The sequence below is a fragment of the Wasmannia auropunctata genome, unplaced genomic scaffold (genome assembly GCF_000956235.1).
Source record: "Wasmannia auropunctata unplaced genomic scaffold, wasmannia.A_1.0 LD336053.1, whole genome shotgun sequence".
NCBI classification, from domain to species: Eukaryota; Metazoa; Arthropoda; class Insecta; order Hymenoptera; family Formicidae; genus Wasmannia; species Wasmannia auropunctata.
Genome location: NW_012026837.1, coordinates 3,962,649 through 3,981,327, shown reverse-complemented (window position 1 = coordinate 3,981,327; position 18,679 = coordinate 3,962,649). Strand labels below are relative to the sequence as shown.

General features: G+C 37.8%; 2 protein-coding genes across 2 annotated transcripts; both read right to left on the bottom strand.

Moving 5' to 3' along the window:
• Positions 1-266: 266 nt before the first annotated feature.
• On the bottom strand, positions 267-2,436 carry LOC105451156 (myb/SANT-like DNA-binding domain-containing protein 3). Its single transcript, XM_011691435.1, has 3 exons — positions 1,993-2,436; positions 1,439-1,692; positions 267-1,074 (listed from the first exon to the last, which is right to left on the bottom strand). The coding sequence occupies exons 1-3, from the start codon at positions 2,259-2,261 to the stop codon at positions 638-640; spliced, it is 960 nt and encodes a 319-aa protein (XP_011689737.1). The 5' UTR covers positions 2,262-2,436; the 3' UTR covers positions 267-637.
• A 3,933-nt stretch (positions 2,437-6,369) lies between these two features.
• On the bottom strand, positions 6,370-17,356 carry LOC105451155 (protein cueball). The gene is made up of 7 exons (XM_011691434.1): positions 17,109-17,356; positions 13,037-13,249; positions 11,138-11,327; positions 9,808-10,422; positions 9,046-9,360; positions 8,503-8,779; positions 6,370-6,919 (listed from the first exon to the last, which is right to left on the bottom strand). The coding sequence occupies exons 1-7, from the start codon at positions 17,194-17,196 to the stop codon at positions 6,815-6,817; spliced, it is 1,803 nt and encodes a 600-aa protein (XP_011689736.1). The 5' UTR covers positions 17,197-17,356; the 3' UTR covers positions 6,370-6,814.
• Positions 17,357-18,679: the final 1,323 nt, after the last annotated feature.

Genomic DNA, 18,679 nt, shown 5'->3' with positions numbered 1-18,679 from the left:
AGCATTTAATAATATAGAAATTTAAGTTTGAAATAATCAAGAGTAGAATCTTTAAGACGCAAAGAGAAAACTCGCGGTGGTATACTTAATTTTACGATAATATGGTAAAAATTCACTATTAAGTTTCCTACAGAATGTAATTTTCTATCTTTTTTATATATGTTTCTTTTAAATTTGAGAAACAAAGACGAGAGTTCTCTGTGCTCTTATATTTTAACTAAAAAAGAAACGACTGAAACAAACAAATAATACAAATAACGCGAACATCGAAAAGCTTCTCTTTCATTTATTATTCTCATAACTTCGTCGACTCTCCGTCGCGTCTGCGTTCGTCAAAAGTCACAATTTTCGTAACGTTCGTCACAAGCGAAATAATATCGCGTAACGCAATAATTATTAATTACTAGCAAGTATACTTAAAAATCATCAGAAGGTTCGTATTTATTATGATACTTTAATTTTGCATTTATGAGAAGTAAATTGATATTATATAGAGACACAACACTGCATTTTACATTTCTTACATAACCGACCCATCTTGCTTACGAGCACCAGATTCGATATTAACTGGCAACAAAAATAAAGAAAAATAATGGACTTACGACAACGCGTTTCCAACAAAATGATCCGCCTTCCCTCACTCGTCTTTAATCCTGTCAAGTTTGTAAGTGAAGAGCAGCATTCGGAGCCTAGCCTCCTCCTTGCGATAATGAGCCTCCTCCAACTTGATCCTCGCCTCTTCCTTCAACATGGCAGCGATGTCGACCTTCATCTGCGCCTCCGAAAGCGCGAGCACGTGCAGCTCGTCTTCTCTTAGCGCGGATTTCCTCTTGCGATTATGCTCCTGCACAACGCGAGGCGAGATCATGGTGTGTAAGGAACTTGAACCCTGATTTACGTGTCTTTCTCGACGCGCGATTTTCTCAACGCCGTTATCCGCCGGCCGATCGATCGTAGGTGACTCCGCGTACCTTCTTACGAACTTCTCACAATAGTCATTCATCGAATCGGGGGACGGCGCAATAACATTGCACTTATCCCTATCGGCGGTCATTTGCTTGAATGCACCGTCAGCTGCGTAAAGTCAGATTTGATTACTTCAAATTTTGATTCACTTTCGTGAAATTAGGAAGTAAGTATTATAATCTCTCCATTTATAATATTAAATATTAAATTATTATATATTATAAAAATTTGTTCGTTACTTTTTCTAATAAAGCTATAAAGAACTTTCAACTAAATAAATGAGTAAATTGAAAAATGCGGCAAATTACTTAATTTATAAAAATGTCTTTCCTCATATTTTTTTCTTCATTGATATTTTTAATTATCGTTTCATCATTTTAACTTTATTTATTTGTACAATTAAAAAAATTGATTTCCTCTACGAGCTGTGCGTTTACAAAAATTACTGTACTAAAGACGCTAAAATATTTACAATTTGAGTCTTCGCAACTATTTGTATCCTTTTTCAGGCAATTCGGATTTTGAGATCCGGCAGTGCAAACACTCTGCAATGTGAACGGCTCCGAATCCTTCGGCTCGAATACCACATTTGGTGGTAAACCGACGGTTCCGGTAGACATTGCAGGCGCTTCCGGCATATTCTGGCCACAAGTTATACCCTCCCAGCATTGATTTCTCGTCCATTTTTCGTCCTTTGTCGTTTGACAAACCGCTTTCATATTTTCGCTAAAAGATCAAAACGTCTAAATACTTATTTTCTTTGGATTTTTTTTGTATAAATTTTTTTTCACGTAAAGGCCATTTGCTAGAAAACTTCTGAACAAGGTTGAAGCAGATTTTTTCCGAACAAAAATTTCACTCGACACTACCTTCTCTACTCTCTAATCGTTCTCTAATTTTTACAAGAGAAACTCAAAATACGAATCTTATCGACATCTCAGATTGACATATTCATAAGTTAAGTTTAAATTTTAGTTAAATGTCAAGCTCGATCCCGAACGCGATTGCTTCGTAACGCTGAATTACCGGAATTTCTTTTCCTCACGATTGCGCTTGCATGCCTTCATATTCTCCCAGCAACGTCTGAGCTGTACGGCGGAACGCGCACCGCGGGATCCTACCATCGAGTTGTACTCCTCGGCGATTCGCGACCACGCCGACTTCCGTTTGCATATGGAGATCGGATCCGATTTCCTGTCCTGGATGATCTCGTGCTTGTTTATCAGCGATATCAGAATCTTCCGCTCCTCGAAGCTGTACGTCTTGCGGGTGCCCTTCAGAGACGCGGATGCCATTTTACCACGGGCACGAGCGTTCGACTGTTTCGCTAGCCTTTCGGAGCGTTTCTCTTCTTATGTTAATATTAAGCCTAATTCAGATCGACCTTCGTTAGTATCCGTTATCTTTTTGTCGAATTTTTAACTTAACACCGATTTAAATTTAAAAAAAATATCACTCCCGGGAATCTTTATTTCAAATGTAAAAGGGAACAACCTGCATAGTATTTATATTGTTTTTATATAACTTTTTGAATAAAAAATTTTTTTAGTAAATGTATGAATAATCAAATTGTATTTCATGATCTTATATTTTATTGATATAAAATAAATTGTATATATGAAACAAATAAAAAGAATAAAAAAAAATAAGGCTCATATTCAACAGAGCCAAAAATATTAGTCGTCGTTATTGATATCGATTCGATGTCGATGTGTCAATTTGATTCATTTCTGAAAAGGACAAGAGGACCGCCGATTAAAATCGACGGGGGTGGTGAAGGGCCTTTACACGCATAACGGAAAATTAATTTTTCGAAACTATCTCTTAGAAAATTACATATTTTCTAAAGATCAAAGTATCAACTTTATACCAATTGTATCTTGACAATTTATAATCAAGTAATCAATTTACTTTCAAGTTTTTGCAATTATTTTGCACTAAATCCATTTTCATTTAAAACATGACAACGTAATTTAGCATTTTACAAAAAAAAAAGAAACAATTATTGTACTTACCTATCGCATAGAAATAAATGTTGAAATTATCTTGTGATATTAGTGTATAAATAATTGCTCCATTTTTATTTAAAACATGACAACGTAATTTAGCATTTTATAAAAAAAAAAAAGAAACAATTATTGTACTTACCTATCGCATAGGAATTAATGTTGAAATTATCTTGTAATATTAGTGCATAAATAATTGCTCTTACACTTACAAAGACGTATACAAATTTATCTTATCGCACTTTTTCCGACAATATAAGATATATGTAACGATAACAAGTCGGTAATAAGAGATAATCCATTTTATTTCACTTAATCTGTATACAATAGCAACCAGCATTATAACCATTGTAAAAGGATGCAAAATATGCAACATGTTACTTTTAAAATTATATCTAATAATGAAATGAATCTAATTACTTGATTTGAAACGTTTAAGTACGATTTAACACGTATCAAGATTAAGTACACAATTTAAAATAAACGCAATAAATTCTCGAATTTTTATGCAGAAAATATGTAACGTTTAAAATAATAAAGATCAAGTATCAAACACAGGACAATTATAAATACACAGCTTAATATTTTTGCATAAAAATAATTGTGCTTATTAGCTGAAAAAAATTCGAGAAAATACTGCATATGAGCAATTTTATCATTTCGAATACATGATACAAAATAATGATACAAAATTGTATAAAGACATATTGCATATTATACATCATCATGGCTTTTATATTTTTCAGGAATATAACCCTTTCACCATAAATCCACTATCCCGTCTCTGGGGATGAGTGTGTGGGAGAGGGTTATTTTCCAAATATCGACGTAGATCGCGCAACTTTCATATATATTTTTTTATATTTAAATATGTATATATACATATATTATATATATATATATATATATATATATATATATATATAGAGTAGGCAAATGTCGCAAATCTTTAGTACAAAATTATATAATAGATTTATAAAGCAAATGTGACAATTTTCCTTTAAGTAGCATCTATCGTATACAGGAACAGAAAGTATCGTCATGTACTGTGAATAATTTGTTGTCACAACGACAGGAACATTATTCCGTATCATAAAGAATAACATAAATCCTATAAATAAACAATTAAATGAACAACATAATAATTATTGGTTTGCCATTTTACATAATTACAATTAAAAAATTTTCCATATATATATGTATATATACCGGGTGTCCTATTTTAATTTTCCTAGGTAAATATCTCGAAAAATACGCAAGATATAAAAAAACGTTTCAGCCAATCTATGGTATTGTTTAAAAGCGGAAGATGTATACTGTAAAAATAATAAGATTATTTGTTAATGATAAAAATAGAATAATACAATAATCCACTATCAGCGCTATTATTGCGCGGGTACAATGGAAATATTTATTATAAAAACATAATTATTTATTAAATGTTCAGAAAACATGCAGGAAAATTTTTTCGTATCTTACGTATTTTTTTAGATATTTGCTTGAGGAAATTAAAATGGGACATTCTCTCTCTCTCTCTCTCTCTCTCTCTCTCTCTCTCTCTCTCTCTGTGTATACATAAATGGTCTAATCATGTCTTAACTCAATATGCAATGTAATTTCTGCAAACCAATAATATTGTACTCTGTTTCACGTTATTATTGTACTAGCAAAAACAACTTTGGTGTATGTAACAAACTGTTATACGCTTTAAGTAGCTGCTATGCATTACGGCCGATTTGCGCAAAAACATGGACGTTACAAAAAGAGAATTAAAATTTGCGAACATTCTCCTTAAGAATGAAAAATATAATCGATTTTAATGGTACGCAAGTGTACCATTCGCCTCGCACGTGGCCTCGCACGCGCGTTGCAATCACCACAATTGCACGTGATATAAAGTAAAAGCGATAGATAATTATTTCTCGCTCTTGTGACTTAACGGAAATAAAATTGGAAGAAAAGAAGAAGACTTTCGCGGGAATATTATCGCGCAAGAAGCGCTTCATATTCGAAGCGCTTCCCTCTAACTCCATTCTCGGTTAATCCATTAAATGAAGTCACTTCGTTTACATTTCCACAATCATGTTCAACTGCCGACCAACCCTTGTCATACTGTGAGTACAACGTATACGCGTGTATATATACATGTATATACATCTAACATTTGTGAATATACGAATGATGAGCTCGAGTTTCGGGATCCGCGTGCCTTTAACGCATCTGTGATCCTTTTAACGTGAATTTACATCGCTACTGCATATCAATTCAACTCAGGAAGCGTAAACTCATAGTAGCGATATGAAACTTTCTGTGGCATTGTCTAGGCAACTAAATTGTATATTACACGTATACGTATGTGACATTACAGGGGGAGGGGGGGGGGTGTATAACTAGATGAAACGTAGGAAAATATTCGAAGAGTCACGATGTATATAAATCCGATCCTCACTCGAATATCGCGGATGTCCGCAGTGAAAATAAAATGCACTGCAGATCCGTAAAACTTTTGCAGAAGTTTCCGACACTTGCACTTGTACAATCAATATCCGTGATTCTTCTAGTGTATCAATTTTGAGAATCGTCAATTTTTTTGTTTTGTTTTATAGTATCGTTCGAGAGGATACCTGTAGCGTTTATTGGCAGAACTATAGCTCCGTTTACTTAACTCCGAAAACTTTTGTTCTGTATCGATATATATGATAATTACGTACTGTAAAGTCCGTTGACGGATGGCTCAGTCAAAAAAAAATGATTGAGAGAATCGCTCATCTCTGCGGCGCCATATCGCGATCTAAGTTTCTTTCAGGAATGTACTCAGTGGTACTTTGAGCAACGATTAGAATTATCGCTTAAGGCAACTTTTGCGCACCCTTTGTAACTGCGATAGCTACTTTTTCCTTATTCTTTCTCTCTCCTTCTCTCTCTCTCTCCCTCTCTCTCTCTCTCTTTCCAGTTTGCACACATTTCAGTTCTCTTCTAAATGATATAAGAGAAACGAACAGAAACAAAATGTAAATAAGAAGCATTGTACAGCTTCTCATATCAGAAATCTATTGTGCCGGTAGATATCTATCAGACAGATAATATTTCTAAACTGCATCGTACGTGTTTCCGTTCGCTCGCTTGTCTCAATTAAATATCGTTTTTGTTTGACAATGCAGTCTTACAATCTCAAAATCTGCATATTTTAGACAAAAGTTACAAATTTTATATTTTCAAATTAAATTTAAAATTTTGCAATATTGTTTTAGGAAACGAATTCAGTTATTATATGATATTATATAAATTACGAAAGAGAGAGTTTAAGAGAAATATATAATTCGAAAATATGTAATTCGATATAATTAGAAAAAAGGCAATTGTTTATATCCTCGAATTATAATTTATAATAACATATCATGTCTTTGTTATAAAAATTTTAGAGCTATTTGCGCGCGCGAGAGGGATTGCGTTCGTAGATTTAAAAAAAGTACGTAATGTCCATGCTTATAATTGCTAAAGAACAAATGTCGACCATCGTCAAATGATAAATTTAATGACCTACTTAGTGAAAAAGAAAATGGTTCTAAAACACAGCCCTAACGTGTATGACGTACTAAGAAATAGGACTTTCTAAAAAGACCTTTGGCTTCCTTTTCCAAGATGGAGCGAAATCGTTGTCGATATAGCGCGCTCGTGCGTATCCCATCAACACGGATGTTTTCAAACTTAACAACAATACTAAAGTTCGTCGCCGTATTATATACAGACGCGGAACAGTCCCGTGAATACGATCTCCAACACGGTGCAAAGATCGCGCAGAGCTTTCGCCATTTCATGCGACGAGACGAGAGTAGCATGTGCTAGCACGAATTACCTTCCATATTATCCAACAAGGAGTTCTTCTCTTCCTTTTTCATACTATTGCTCCTCGGCACACCATTTCGTAATTTCGGTTCGAAACACGGCTGCAAAAGAACGAAATTATCCTGTTATCTATCTGGCAGTCGCTAATTCCTTTTTTTTTTCGCAAAATTAAAGAAATAAATTGATTCATTTAAATTTATACAAATTTAGAAATAGCTTAGCGCACGATAACTTACTTTGAAAACGCATGGAACCATAATTTTGTGATATTTGCAAATAATTATAAAACTGTACTTAGAGCACTTTACAGGCGTCTTTGTAGGAAGTCATATTCTTAATATAAACCGTCGTTTATTTCAAGTAACAAAAATATACGGTACACCATGTTTTAGAGCTGCGCGCGGGAAAAAAAACAAGACTATAACCGTTAACATTATCGCACAATTAACACCGTACGGAGAATTCCAATTTAGCCGATTGCTAAATTGGAATGTAATGGCAAAACAGATTCAGTTCATCTTAGCATAATTCGATCGTTGACATTGGACGCACAATTAAAATGTACGCGTGAACACATTAACTGTACTCGTAAAGATACCATAATTTGACTTTGCCCTCTCTTTAATTGTGTGAGATAATGATTCAATTAATGCCGACCTCTTTCCTTCGGCAAAGTCGATTTCAAAATTATCGTTATAAAATTGGATAAAATAACAGTAAATTCATAAAAATAATTTAACGATTTTCCACTTATATGTAGAATATTGGCAATCGCATATTTACTCCTGTTGTCATGATTAACATGAATCTTTAACGCGGAAAAATATATAAAAGCGACGAAAATATATAAAATCGTCGATAAAAAATGATTGTATAAAGATGATTGAGAATGCAGTACACGGTGTAAATAATTAGAAAGTTTACCGTGTATCATATAAATTAATTATATGACAAAAATATTTTTCGCATTGCATTGACCGGTAAAAAAGTTTATATGTAAATATATATAAACTATATTTATAATATATATTTATATTTCGTTACACATTTTTTTACCGGGTATCCATTTCTTCTTAATAATATGGTATATAAAAAAGTTGAATATTATTTTAAAAAATCAATAAATTATTAGAAGTATTAGTCACAATGTAATATACTGTTCTATTCAAAATACTGTTCTGAAAGCCGTCACTTTAAAATGTTTTTAGTGAGGCAGTTAAATAGCACATAGCGCGAATTTCTGTTTTTTTTTTAAGCAGAGATACGCAAAAATAAGTACGCAAATAAGTACGATCTTTTGTAGGCAAAAAATATAGCCTAAAATCCTTACTCATAAATTAATTTGATATCTTCCTTGGAAATTAATAGAAGGCCACCTATAATCTATAATCTATAATAAAGATAATGGCTCGGAGAAAAATAGATATTTCATTTTTCGGTTCAAAGTTAAAATGTCAGAGTTTGAGTCGTGCCACCGCGTGCTCTTGTCAATCAAAAATAACATTTCATCCCCAATGGCTTATCGTAATTGCAGAAAAGCGTGATAACCGCGATTGCGAGGAGTCACGATTTTGCATTCGCAGCAAAGTGCGAGACGCGAGATTCTTAAATTTCCTTAGCGTCAGCAACGTCGACGCGACGCTATCAATTACACGGGGCGTTATTTAGATGGCATGGCACTCACAGTTTCGCAGATATTCATGTTGCAGCAATTCTCTATGGTAATTTCGCACTGATTGCTCGGTATCTGCGGTCGGGATGTGAGCGGCGTGACACCCTTACTGACCACGTAGTGCCTCTTGATTCGCGGTCGCCTCCGTAATTTGTTCACGTAGTAACTAAGTACGATGATCATTAGAAGAAACAGAGCGGTGAGGGCTACGAATATCGGTAGCAGCATATCATTCTGGAAACTGTTGGTAAGCGTAATTCTTTCGGCCGTTTGATTAGAGTCCGTACACCTGTTGGTACATAATAAAAATATTAATATATCGCATTTATGTGCATATAGATGTTTTCAAAATTATACGTATTTTCTCTCAATTTGCAACAATTTTATTTTTTAAATATTTATATTTTTCGATTTTATTAAAAATGTTGGTATTTTTAAGTGTAATTGTAATCCTTAATTTTCTGATTATTTTCTCTGTATTCTTATTAAATATTGGAAACGCACAGAATAAAATGTCAATGTAAATGAGAAATCTCGTTTTTACGTGGTATATACCTGCACGATGTTACGCTGATGCTGGGTAATTCGACGCGATCGCTCGCGCAATAGATCGCGCAGATCTCCGCGACGTCGTTCGGCTCCTCGCATCGGGCCCCTTTGGAATATTTACAGTTACAGAATGGCCTTCCATCTTGGACGGAACACTCGCCGTCGTAAAGGCAGTAACCATTGCAAACATCCGTCTCGCAGCGGGCGCCGCTAAACGTGCCCGTGCATTTGCATTCGGGAAGTCCGCGATGGTCTACAGTACATTTACCACGTAGGCAGTAATTATGACATAGAGAAATTTCGCAAAAGGGTCCAGTGAACCTGCAAAGATTATGAGAATTCACAAATTGCCTACCAAACGTGAAAATATGTAGCAAATTTAATGGATATCATTTATCTGTAAAATTTTTTTACAAACGTATAAATTTATGACAAAAATTTATGCAATTTAAAAGTTTCAAAATTTAATATACATTCGTTATGCAACACCTTTTGTACTTTTGTTATAAAATTTTTATCATTTTATATAAAGTCAGTTTAATTTCTTTTATAATGAATAGGTCAGGCTCAATCTTATTTGAAATGCTGTAGACAGTCTTTATTTCTATTAATTTATATATATATATATATATATATATATAATATAAATATATAAAAATTAATAGAATTAATAAATATATGTTAAAATAAATATTAATTAATTTAATATAAATTTCTGTCTGTAATATATTTAACAATCTACTTGCGAGCTATTAAAGCTATACTCACCCTGGTTTGCATCGACATGTGTCGCTTGTTTTGTTCAGTTGGCCGTCGTTTAGGCAGTACTTGGAGCTCTCGGTGGTCAAATCCGATTCCTCCGTGCTAGTAGTTAAATTATTGAACGTTTCAGGCGCCGGTCGTGAAGCGAGCGCTAATTTCATTTTCTTCTCTGTCGCCGACGGTATCGTCACGCAATCGATCCGACCGACGTTGTCGCGCGTAACGATGCCGGCCGGATCGGCGTCCCTCCTGGGGTCGTAGTACGATTTGAACTTGGTCGGGTAATCCTCAGGCTTGGCGTTTTTCGGCATGGTCCAGACCGCGCTGTGCACCAAATCGGACCAGTATATCGCCTCGTTGTCCACCGCCAGATGGACCGGCTGCTGACGCTTGTTCTGAACCAGCAACTCCCGCTGGCTGCCGTCCAAGTTGCTACGCTCGATCCTGAAGTGGATCCCCTCGACATCGTCGATCCAGTACAGCTTCCGCTCCGCGTGGTCGATCGCCACCGCCAGGGGCTCGTACAGATTCTCCCTGGTGACAATCATCCGATTGCTTCCGTCGAGATTAGAACACTCGATACTGGGATTCGAGATGTTGCTGTTCACCCAGTATATGCGGCTGAAAGAGAAGTTTGCGTTTACTGTCGATTTTCTATCGCTTTTTCCTCCCCTCTTTGGCTCGATATTGGCAGAACGCGAAGTAAACAACACATTAATTGATAATCAAACAACTATATTTATAAATTTATCTTTGATATAAATTCTTAAAAATATAAAATAAATATGATATTTCTTATAATTTTTTATACACAATGATAGAATATATTATAATAAAATATTGTTACATAAAAGATTTCTTTGATGAAATGGACAGCCGATCGGAAAATTCCAGCAAGACTAACGCTTTTTTCAGGCTCACATTTTCAGCTGCGCTTTTATTTCTTTTTTTTTAAATTTATTATAAAGCATTCGCTGACGGGCGAATGTATTGGGAATTGCTGCGACAGCTGTCCATATGGGATCAATTCTTGTACTGTATTTTATTTAATACTTCTATTTTATGCTACATTGCTTTATTCATAATATATCAAATCATAATGTATTGCTAGAGTAATTTCCAAATTATATATATTTCCGATATAATAAAATTAATAAAATTTTTTAAGAATTAATATACTTGAAGCCTTGGTCCTTCGATGCATTTTCGTGATTTCTATTTATATACTACGATTTACAATTTCTATTGATAACCGTTTGGCATTTCTCGATTCTACGAACGGATCAGCGGACGGTAGGAGTAATTCCTGTGACGCAGGACATTATAAATGGCACACCTGTTACACACGTCGAGGGCGATACCACGTGGATTGCTCCCGGTGAGATTGTGCAAAACGACAGGATCGCCCGGTTCACCGTTCAGCGGCACGTGCATCTTCCCGATGATCTCCTTCAAGGCGTCAACCCAGAGCAAAGTGCGCGATGGCGCGTCGAAAACGATCCCGTCGACGTGCATTCCCTTCTCTTCTACGCACACGCAATGCAATGATGTAACAGCGATCATAAAGAACATCTCATAGGTCATGTTTACGTTCCACGGTAAACACATTTTATTTCGAGCTTCCGCGCCGCAGGGATTTCCAAAGAGGAAAACACGCGCGAGCATTTTTTTCAATGTTAATTTACGTAATGTCTTCGTTATAACATTTAGCAAGAGATTGTGCGTTCTCAAAAGAAAATGAATCCTCGATATGCAATAATCGATGACGTTGATCGCGAGGTAATCCGCGCGAGGGATCTTTTCAATTTACAATTATGTCCAAGTAAATGACATTTCATCAATGAAACCGGTTTAGTTGAATCGCGCACGTGCAGTCTGTGAACCATGTGGCAAACGGAATTTCTCGCATTTTAAAAATTTGCCTTATTAAGCGAAAGCGATTTCGTTGACATTTACGATGAACGTAAAAATTGCGTTTACGTGAATTTTGATACCTTCTACATTTCTTTTTCATTTTCGTATTATAACAAATCGATAAGATTAACTTATCGATAAAACTAGTTAATCAATGAACGAGAAAACTTCTCAAGTATATAACGTATCTCATAAATATACAATCAATCTTATGCAAATAAATAATATATTAAGAAATATATATTTAAATAAAAAAACTGTAATTAACAAAGATTCAGAAGATTAAAAATTCAAATTAACATAAAGGAACTGTGAGAGCCAACGTTTGATGTTCATGCAAACATTTTTGATTTATTATTTAAATATAATAAATATCATCACATCAAGATATCGTGTCCAAACAATCTTTACCCATCCTAATATGTTTTTTTAACGTATTAGCCATCACAGGTGCGCGCTTCGCGCACGCTATTTAACTTTTCACTATACAACGTTTAAATGCAATTACATTATATTACAATATTAACTCCTTGATACGCATAATTGTTAAAATATGCGATGATAGCCGCTTACAAAGTAAGGGCAATGAGAGAAGCAATCGGCAGAAAGCGCTAACAATAAGCTTCGAGAAATGTGAAGAATAATCGACATACTTTACATGCCTTTTTTTTAAATAGACTCAAAAAGGTCATTCTATTTATCGTTAAGTTACACTTTTTCGTAATCAGTAAAAAGCTTTTAGAAATGTCCTTAACTATAATCATAAGATAGAGTAAAACGCTTTTCTCTGACGGAATGCTCTCATTTTTTTTGTCAACTTGATTTGCCTAGTAAATAATAGTTTTTAAGTCTCGACTGCATAGACAAAAAAAATTAAAGAACGTAGATATCCGTTATTTAACAAAGTATTAATGATTTCTATAAAATTTTTTTTTGTAAAACCTGGAATTCTATAGAAAAATTATTTTTGTATTGACAAAATAATTTTTCTATCGAATTCCAGGTTTCACAGACAGAATTTTATAGAAACCTTTACTCAATATTTTTATTAGATAATTTTTACCTTTAGATAATGGATACCCAAAAATCGGTAAAACTGCAATTTAACGATGACTTTATGGATCTCTAATACGTTAAAAAATATATTAAGGTGGATTTGGACACGAGATTGTTTGGACAAAGATAGCAGAGTGAACTAAAAAAAAGAATTATGAATCTTTTTTTTGAACTTATACTTCTCAAAATAATCACGAGATTATTATCGTATTTCGACCTCGTTACGGTAATTGAAGGAGTTAATTTGTGTGACTTCTGTACTTACTTTTCAACAGGGGCGTTGACGTGAAATTCCTCTCCGTGAGGTCGTTGCTGAATATAGACACGTTGTTCTTTACGTCAGACAAATACATCGTTCGTGTGGTATCATCGTACGTTACTCCGGTCAGAGCAATTGCTTCTCCGATGCTGGCATGGCCCATAGGTGTACTGTTACGCGCGAAAAAGTCGATTTCGTTACCGATCACCACGGCCAAGTCTGCAGAAAAAAAAGCCTTAATTCAGAATGTAATCTCAAAAAAAAAGACGAGCAAGGCGTTTTTAGTCGCATAAAATCAGTAAGGCTTCCGGGAATAAGATTTATAGCGAAATAAAGTTCTGACGAATAAGCTTCTATTTAATTAAATCTCGATAAAATAAACATTTAAAAGCAATTGTCTTTGCAGTGCGTGCAAGTAAATTGCAGAAAAAATCGTCATCGTAGTTTAATCTACAAATCATCGCTCTTGAACTCTTATCATCGATAATAGTCAGAAACTAATCTATACCATAGATCGTTCTTGTGATTACGTAAGCATTACGTCAAGTGAACCTTGTGCAGCGCTCGAGATTGTCAGCGATAGCACGGTTATCGAAGGAAAATACCTACAACCTTAGCGATGGTATTTCCGCGCCAATTATCGGGGAACTACGATCGCACGTCGCGCGCCACTTGAGAGTCTGTTGCGTTTTCCGCGCGAAACAATTACGCTTCGATGTATTTATCGGAAAACTCATATACATTCTTTCTAAAATAACTTTGATTTTCGTTACACTTGCACACTATACATCTATTACCGAATAATTATTATGTCATAACGATACAGATTAAGATTTTGACGGACAGCAACGAGATTAAGCGCTGTAGATAAAGGAAATAAACGAAACTGCTTTAATTTGCATGTCTGATATGCATTTTCAAGCGCGGTAACGGAAAATGCACAAACGAATTTTTTACAAAGTAAAGAGTTCTATGTTACAGTGCAGTATGTGCATAATTACAATAGATGGTCACGCGATAGGATTAATGAGTAAGATAAACGCGGCGAAGTGAGAATGACGCGGAAGAAGAGTGAGAGAGAGGGATAACTAAACGACTTGTTAAGTGTCGCATTTCCGCGTATTTATTTCGTACGCGTGCACGTAGACGCGCGCAAATCGATAAGATATCGCGGCTGTTGCATTTTTTTACTTAGGCAGAGTTGTAACCTCGCCGCGTTACGAAGCGAATTTACACGGTTTATTAACCGACCCGCGAAGTTACGACCGAACGAGTGGACACTGCGGGATTATACAACAGAGATTTAACGCGCGTCGAGCGGAAATTTCTGCAGGAAATACTCTATAAAGTCGCAAACTAGCATAAGAATTTATCGCGCGCGGTCGCATAAATTATATATAAATAAAGTGCGACCAAGTGACTTATTGGGTTCATCGGATTTTTAGATGGGCTATCTCGTCGTCTCTCTTTCGTTTTCCTCGACGGCCGACTGCGAGTCAGGCGTCGAGGAAAGGAAACGCGATCGCTTATCGCGCGACGACGTTCTAGCGATAGCTGTTCCAGTGATCTCTGCGCTCCGGTGTTGAATAATACAATTGCTGGATCGCAGCTATTTAAGATAAATAGATAGATAGAGTATTTATTATCATTCGAATAGTCAATGAAACGACACGTGTTCGACGTTGCAAACGGTGCCGTTTATTAATATTAAATTCGCGCTGCTCTCTCTTCGATGCTTTTTATATAATTAAAACAAAGCGCCATGTTGCCAAGAGGGAAATAAGATCAGCGTGGAAAGAATAATTCATTGTCGGTAGCAATAAAGGACAGACTTATTCCTCTTTTATTTGTAGTTTATTATATTTATTTTTCTAATTATTATTTACATGCGTGCATCTCTACGTTACCGTTCCGTCTCCTGTGACCTCGTAAATAATGCCGTATTTTATTACCATTTATACACGTGAGATTAATAATTGCCCGATTACGATTAAGCTACCGCGAGCCAGACAGATCTATTTTTCTGTTTTATGGCAGTTCGTTATGCATTATGCATCACGAAATATCGTAAACACCGCGGCCGATCCTTAACGCGCAGCTTCCCTCGGCAACATTACGCATTACTTGCTTAGTCAGATGTAACGTTGAGAATCGTACACTCAAAATACTATTCTATTGTTCAATTCTGAATTATTTGCTCGATCAAGCGATCATCGCTTGGTTACAAGCTCTGAAGCAAATATCATTAAAAAAACCTACCTTCCAAATGATAATAACGATAAATCTCTCGCGTCAACAACGGCAAGAACGAAATTTTGCTGCGGCATAGTGACATTTTACTCCTCGGAATGTCGTTTATGGTTTCTCGAAGCTTTCAAAGCGAACAATGGAAATCCGAGCGCGCGTTTCCGCGCGTACAATTCGCGAACGTTTTGGAAAGACGCGCGAATCCACCTTGATCGAATTACCGCGGCACTGGAGGAAAAGGCAGATTTATGAAAATTAAGTTCGCGCTTTGCGACACGCCGTCGCAACTCATTTACACCACGACACGAGTCCATGTTTTTTTTCCTTTTTTCCGACTTTTTTTGTGCGAGATTTTTCATGCGTGATTCAAGACGCACACACATGCGCGCGCGTTGAAACCTTGACCGTCGCGAGAAGATCGTTATTCCGCTCGAAACGGCGTGACGCGATGGTTTTTATTTGCACATCTTCTGTTTACCAAAAAAAAAAAAAAAAAAAACCGTATTCGCCATTAATGTTACATCATGTTCACGAAGCAATAGTCAAGGAGTCCATAGCAACTGCAACAATCTTGCGATTTTTTTTTTTTCAAGACTAATCAGTCATCTTCGAGACCGTGAGATGGTCGCGTACTTGATTCTATTTATAACTTTCCGCTCGGTGGTATTTAAAATATACATATTAAGCCTAATCGTATGACGAAGATAAGGAGAAGCGGAAAAGGAGAGAGAGGATGAGATTAGAAGCTGGGGCCAAAGAGAAATCGTACAACTAATTGCGTCTCGATAGAGAAACGGTTTCTTCCCTGGTTATGTAATATTATTATTTACATTATCGTGCTCCACACGACTTTGATCTTTGACTACTGGCTTTCCCAAAGCGTGCTAGCGTCAACACTCGCGTGTACTATTGCGTATCGATTATGTCCCCGATTATCCGTATTAACGACGCGCCGAGAGATGGGAATGAACTCTTCGGCCCCCCCGATTTTTAAGCGATCTTAATTGTTTCTATTATCGCGCGCTCTCGTCTCCTCTCGCCTTCTCTCTCTCTCTCGTGCTGTTAGGAATCGGAAATCGGCTCAAGGTGCAACGGCTTTCTATTTCCTGTTACACCGCAAAACGAGATAAGGTCGCAAGGCCTCGTCCGCTAAAATACGCTCCGTCGAAAAAAAAAAAAAAAAAAAAAACGCGCGCGGGCGCTTATAAATGAGAGGGGATCCTCGCGAGAAAAGCGGAGCCTGGATTGACCTGAATTTCCATGACATTCTCCGACACCGTCGCGGAAACGTACCGGTCCCTCCCAACGATCTCGCGGTCATCGCGATCCGCCCGCTCCAATTTCCCATTGACGTTCGTGCGCGCGCGGTCGTCACCCCGGCGGCGCGACGCGCTGACATTCGTTACGTAAAACAGGTGCAAGGGCGAGCGCGGGCGGCCGATCGCGGGGCGCCGGACGATCGGCGACGAGCCGACGTGGGCGCGGATCGCCGATCGCCGTCGCGTTTCATTCAGTTTTCGCGCGCGGCGTTAAAGAACGCGGCCGCGAGCGCGCAAAAGTGGCGTACGTGACGGGCTGCTCTGGGTGAATGGAGTCGGCGCTCGTGCACCAACACGCGGGCGCGCGCGTACGTGTACGGATACGGGCGCATGGATACGGGCCGGCCGTCGTGGTGTGCGTTCGATTCCCCTCTGCGTGCGGCGGTGCCCGCCGAAACCCCGGTGCGTTTGATCGCGGCGCCCGTTCGACCGGCGCGGCGTGTCATCCTCGATGATGACACGCCGTCGATCGTCCCCGCGTCACCTGTCGCCACGTCTCTCACATGACTTACCCCAGGACCGGGCGTACGTCGCGACCACGAGGTTGCACAGCAGGAGGAGCGTGCTAGGTAGAAGATAACGCGTCTCGGCGGAGATCATGACTGGCAGTCGTTCGGTATTCGCATGGACAGACCGTGGTGTGATGAGGTGCACGAGCAAGGCGACACGGACCGCCGGTATCTCTCGCCTTCTGTCCCTCCGGCAAGTGCACGCGCCGAGAAGCGTCAAGCGCACGTCCTCACACCGTGGCGACCGTGCGCGAACTAAACCGACTGAAGTGATTAGTGAGAATAGTGAGCCGCAGTCTGAGGCCGCTCCGCTTCGAGGCGCCGCGACGCGCGTCGCGCCGCGCGTCCCGTATCGTGGGCGCCAATAGGCGGCATTTAGTCCCAAAGAGCAGAGTGTCATTTCGAATTCATTGTCTCATCCGCATTCCCGCTCTTATTAAGCTACTGCAATTCTAATAGCTTGATATTATAAATATACGCGACATTTATATGAACTTTTAATTATTATAATAATGTAATATGAAGTACGCGTAGAAATATTCTTGATGGATCAATTAATCTATGCAAGTTCAAATGTCAAAAGAATTTATTCAACATTTTCCATTCTCTGACACATTCCAATCCTTCTTTAAAAAATTGATATGAAGATATGCTTAATTGCTTCTTCTTTTTTCTTCATTTTCCATCAAGAATTTTCAATCATAAATTTTTCCTCCCATTTTATGTACCCTTTGCGATTGGCTGATAAAAATTGTCGAGAGAATCGGCCGTGTTATATACACAGTATGTTCTTTAGCTGCGCCGCGCTCTGAATCGGGCGAACTGTCCGCGCCGAATCGCAGGTCACTCTATTAATTTCTTCATAAGGTCAAGCGCTTTAATCGCTAACTGGGAAACCGTCATGACTTATTAAACTTGATTAATGTATCCGCATATTATGTACGCGCATAATATGTACCATTTATCATCATTTATCATCTAATTTATAATTTTCTGTAAACAAAGTTTATCTCGATTTTCGGAACGGCTCGCCATTACGTTAACAATGCTCTTTTGTGCACCAAATGGCAAATCTTTCAACAGACATTTTCCACGCCCGTTTTTCTTAGCGTGCTTCTCCTTTCGGCAAGTCACCGTGACTATTGTTCGCATGAAACAGAATCGCTAAACTGAAGCGGTAATCAAATCGGATTATGTAACCGCGGTAATAGACGCGTAAACGGAGGAATTAGCGCGGAGAAATCTCCTCTCTAATCGCGCGAGAGAACGTCGCTGCGTTGGCCGCGAGTGCAGTACGTCGTCTCAGGCCCTACCAATCAACCGTTCTATTTTCATCGCGTGCATTTTTCACGTGCGATTCGGAGCGGACGTCGGGGACAAATTCGGAATCGGGACTGTATCGGATCGATCGCTACGCCACTGTGCAATCGCGTGTCCCTCGGCTCGCGGCTCGTGGCCGGCACGCGCCAATTATTTTCCTCTCGCGCTTCCATTTGAACGCGCCGAGTCCTTATACCTCGGCTGGCGCCGCGTTCGCGAAAGTTTTATCACGGACTTCGGCTTGAAAGGAAAAA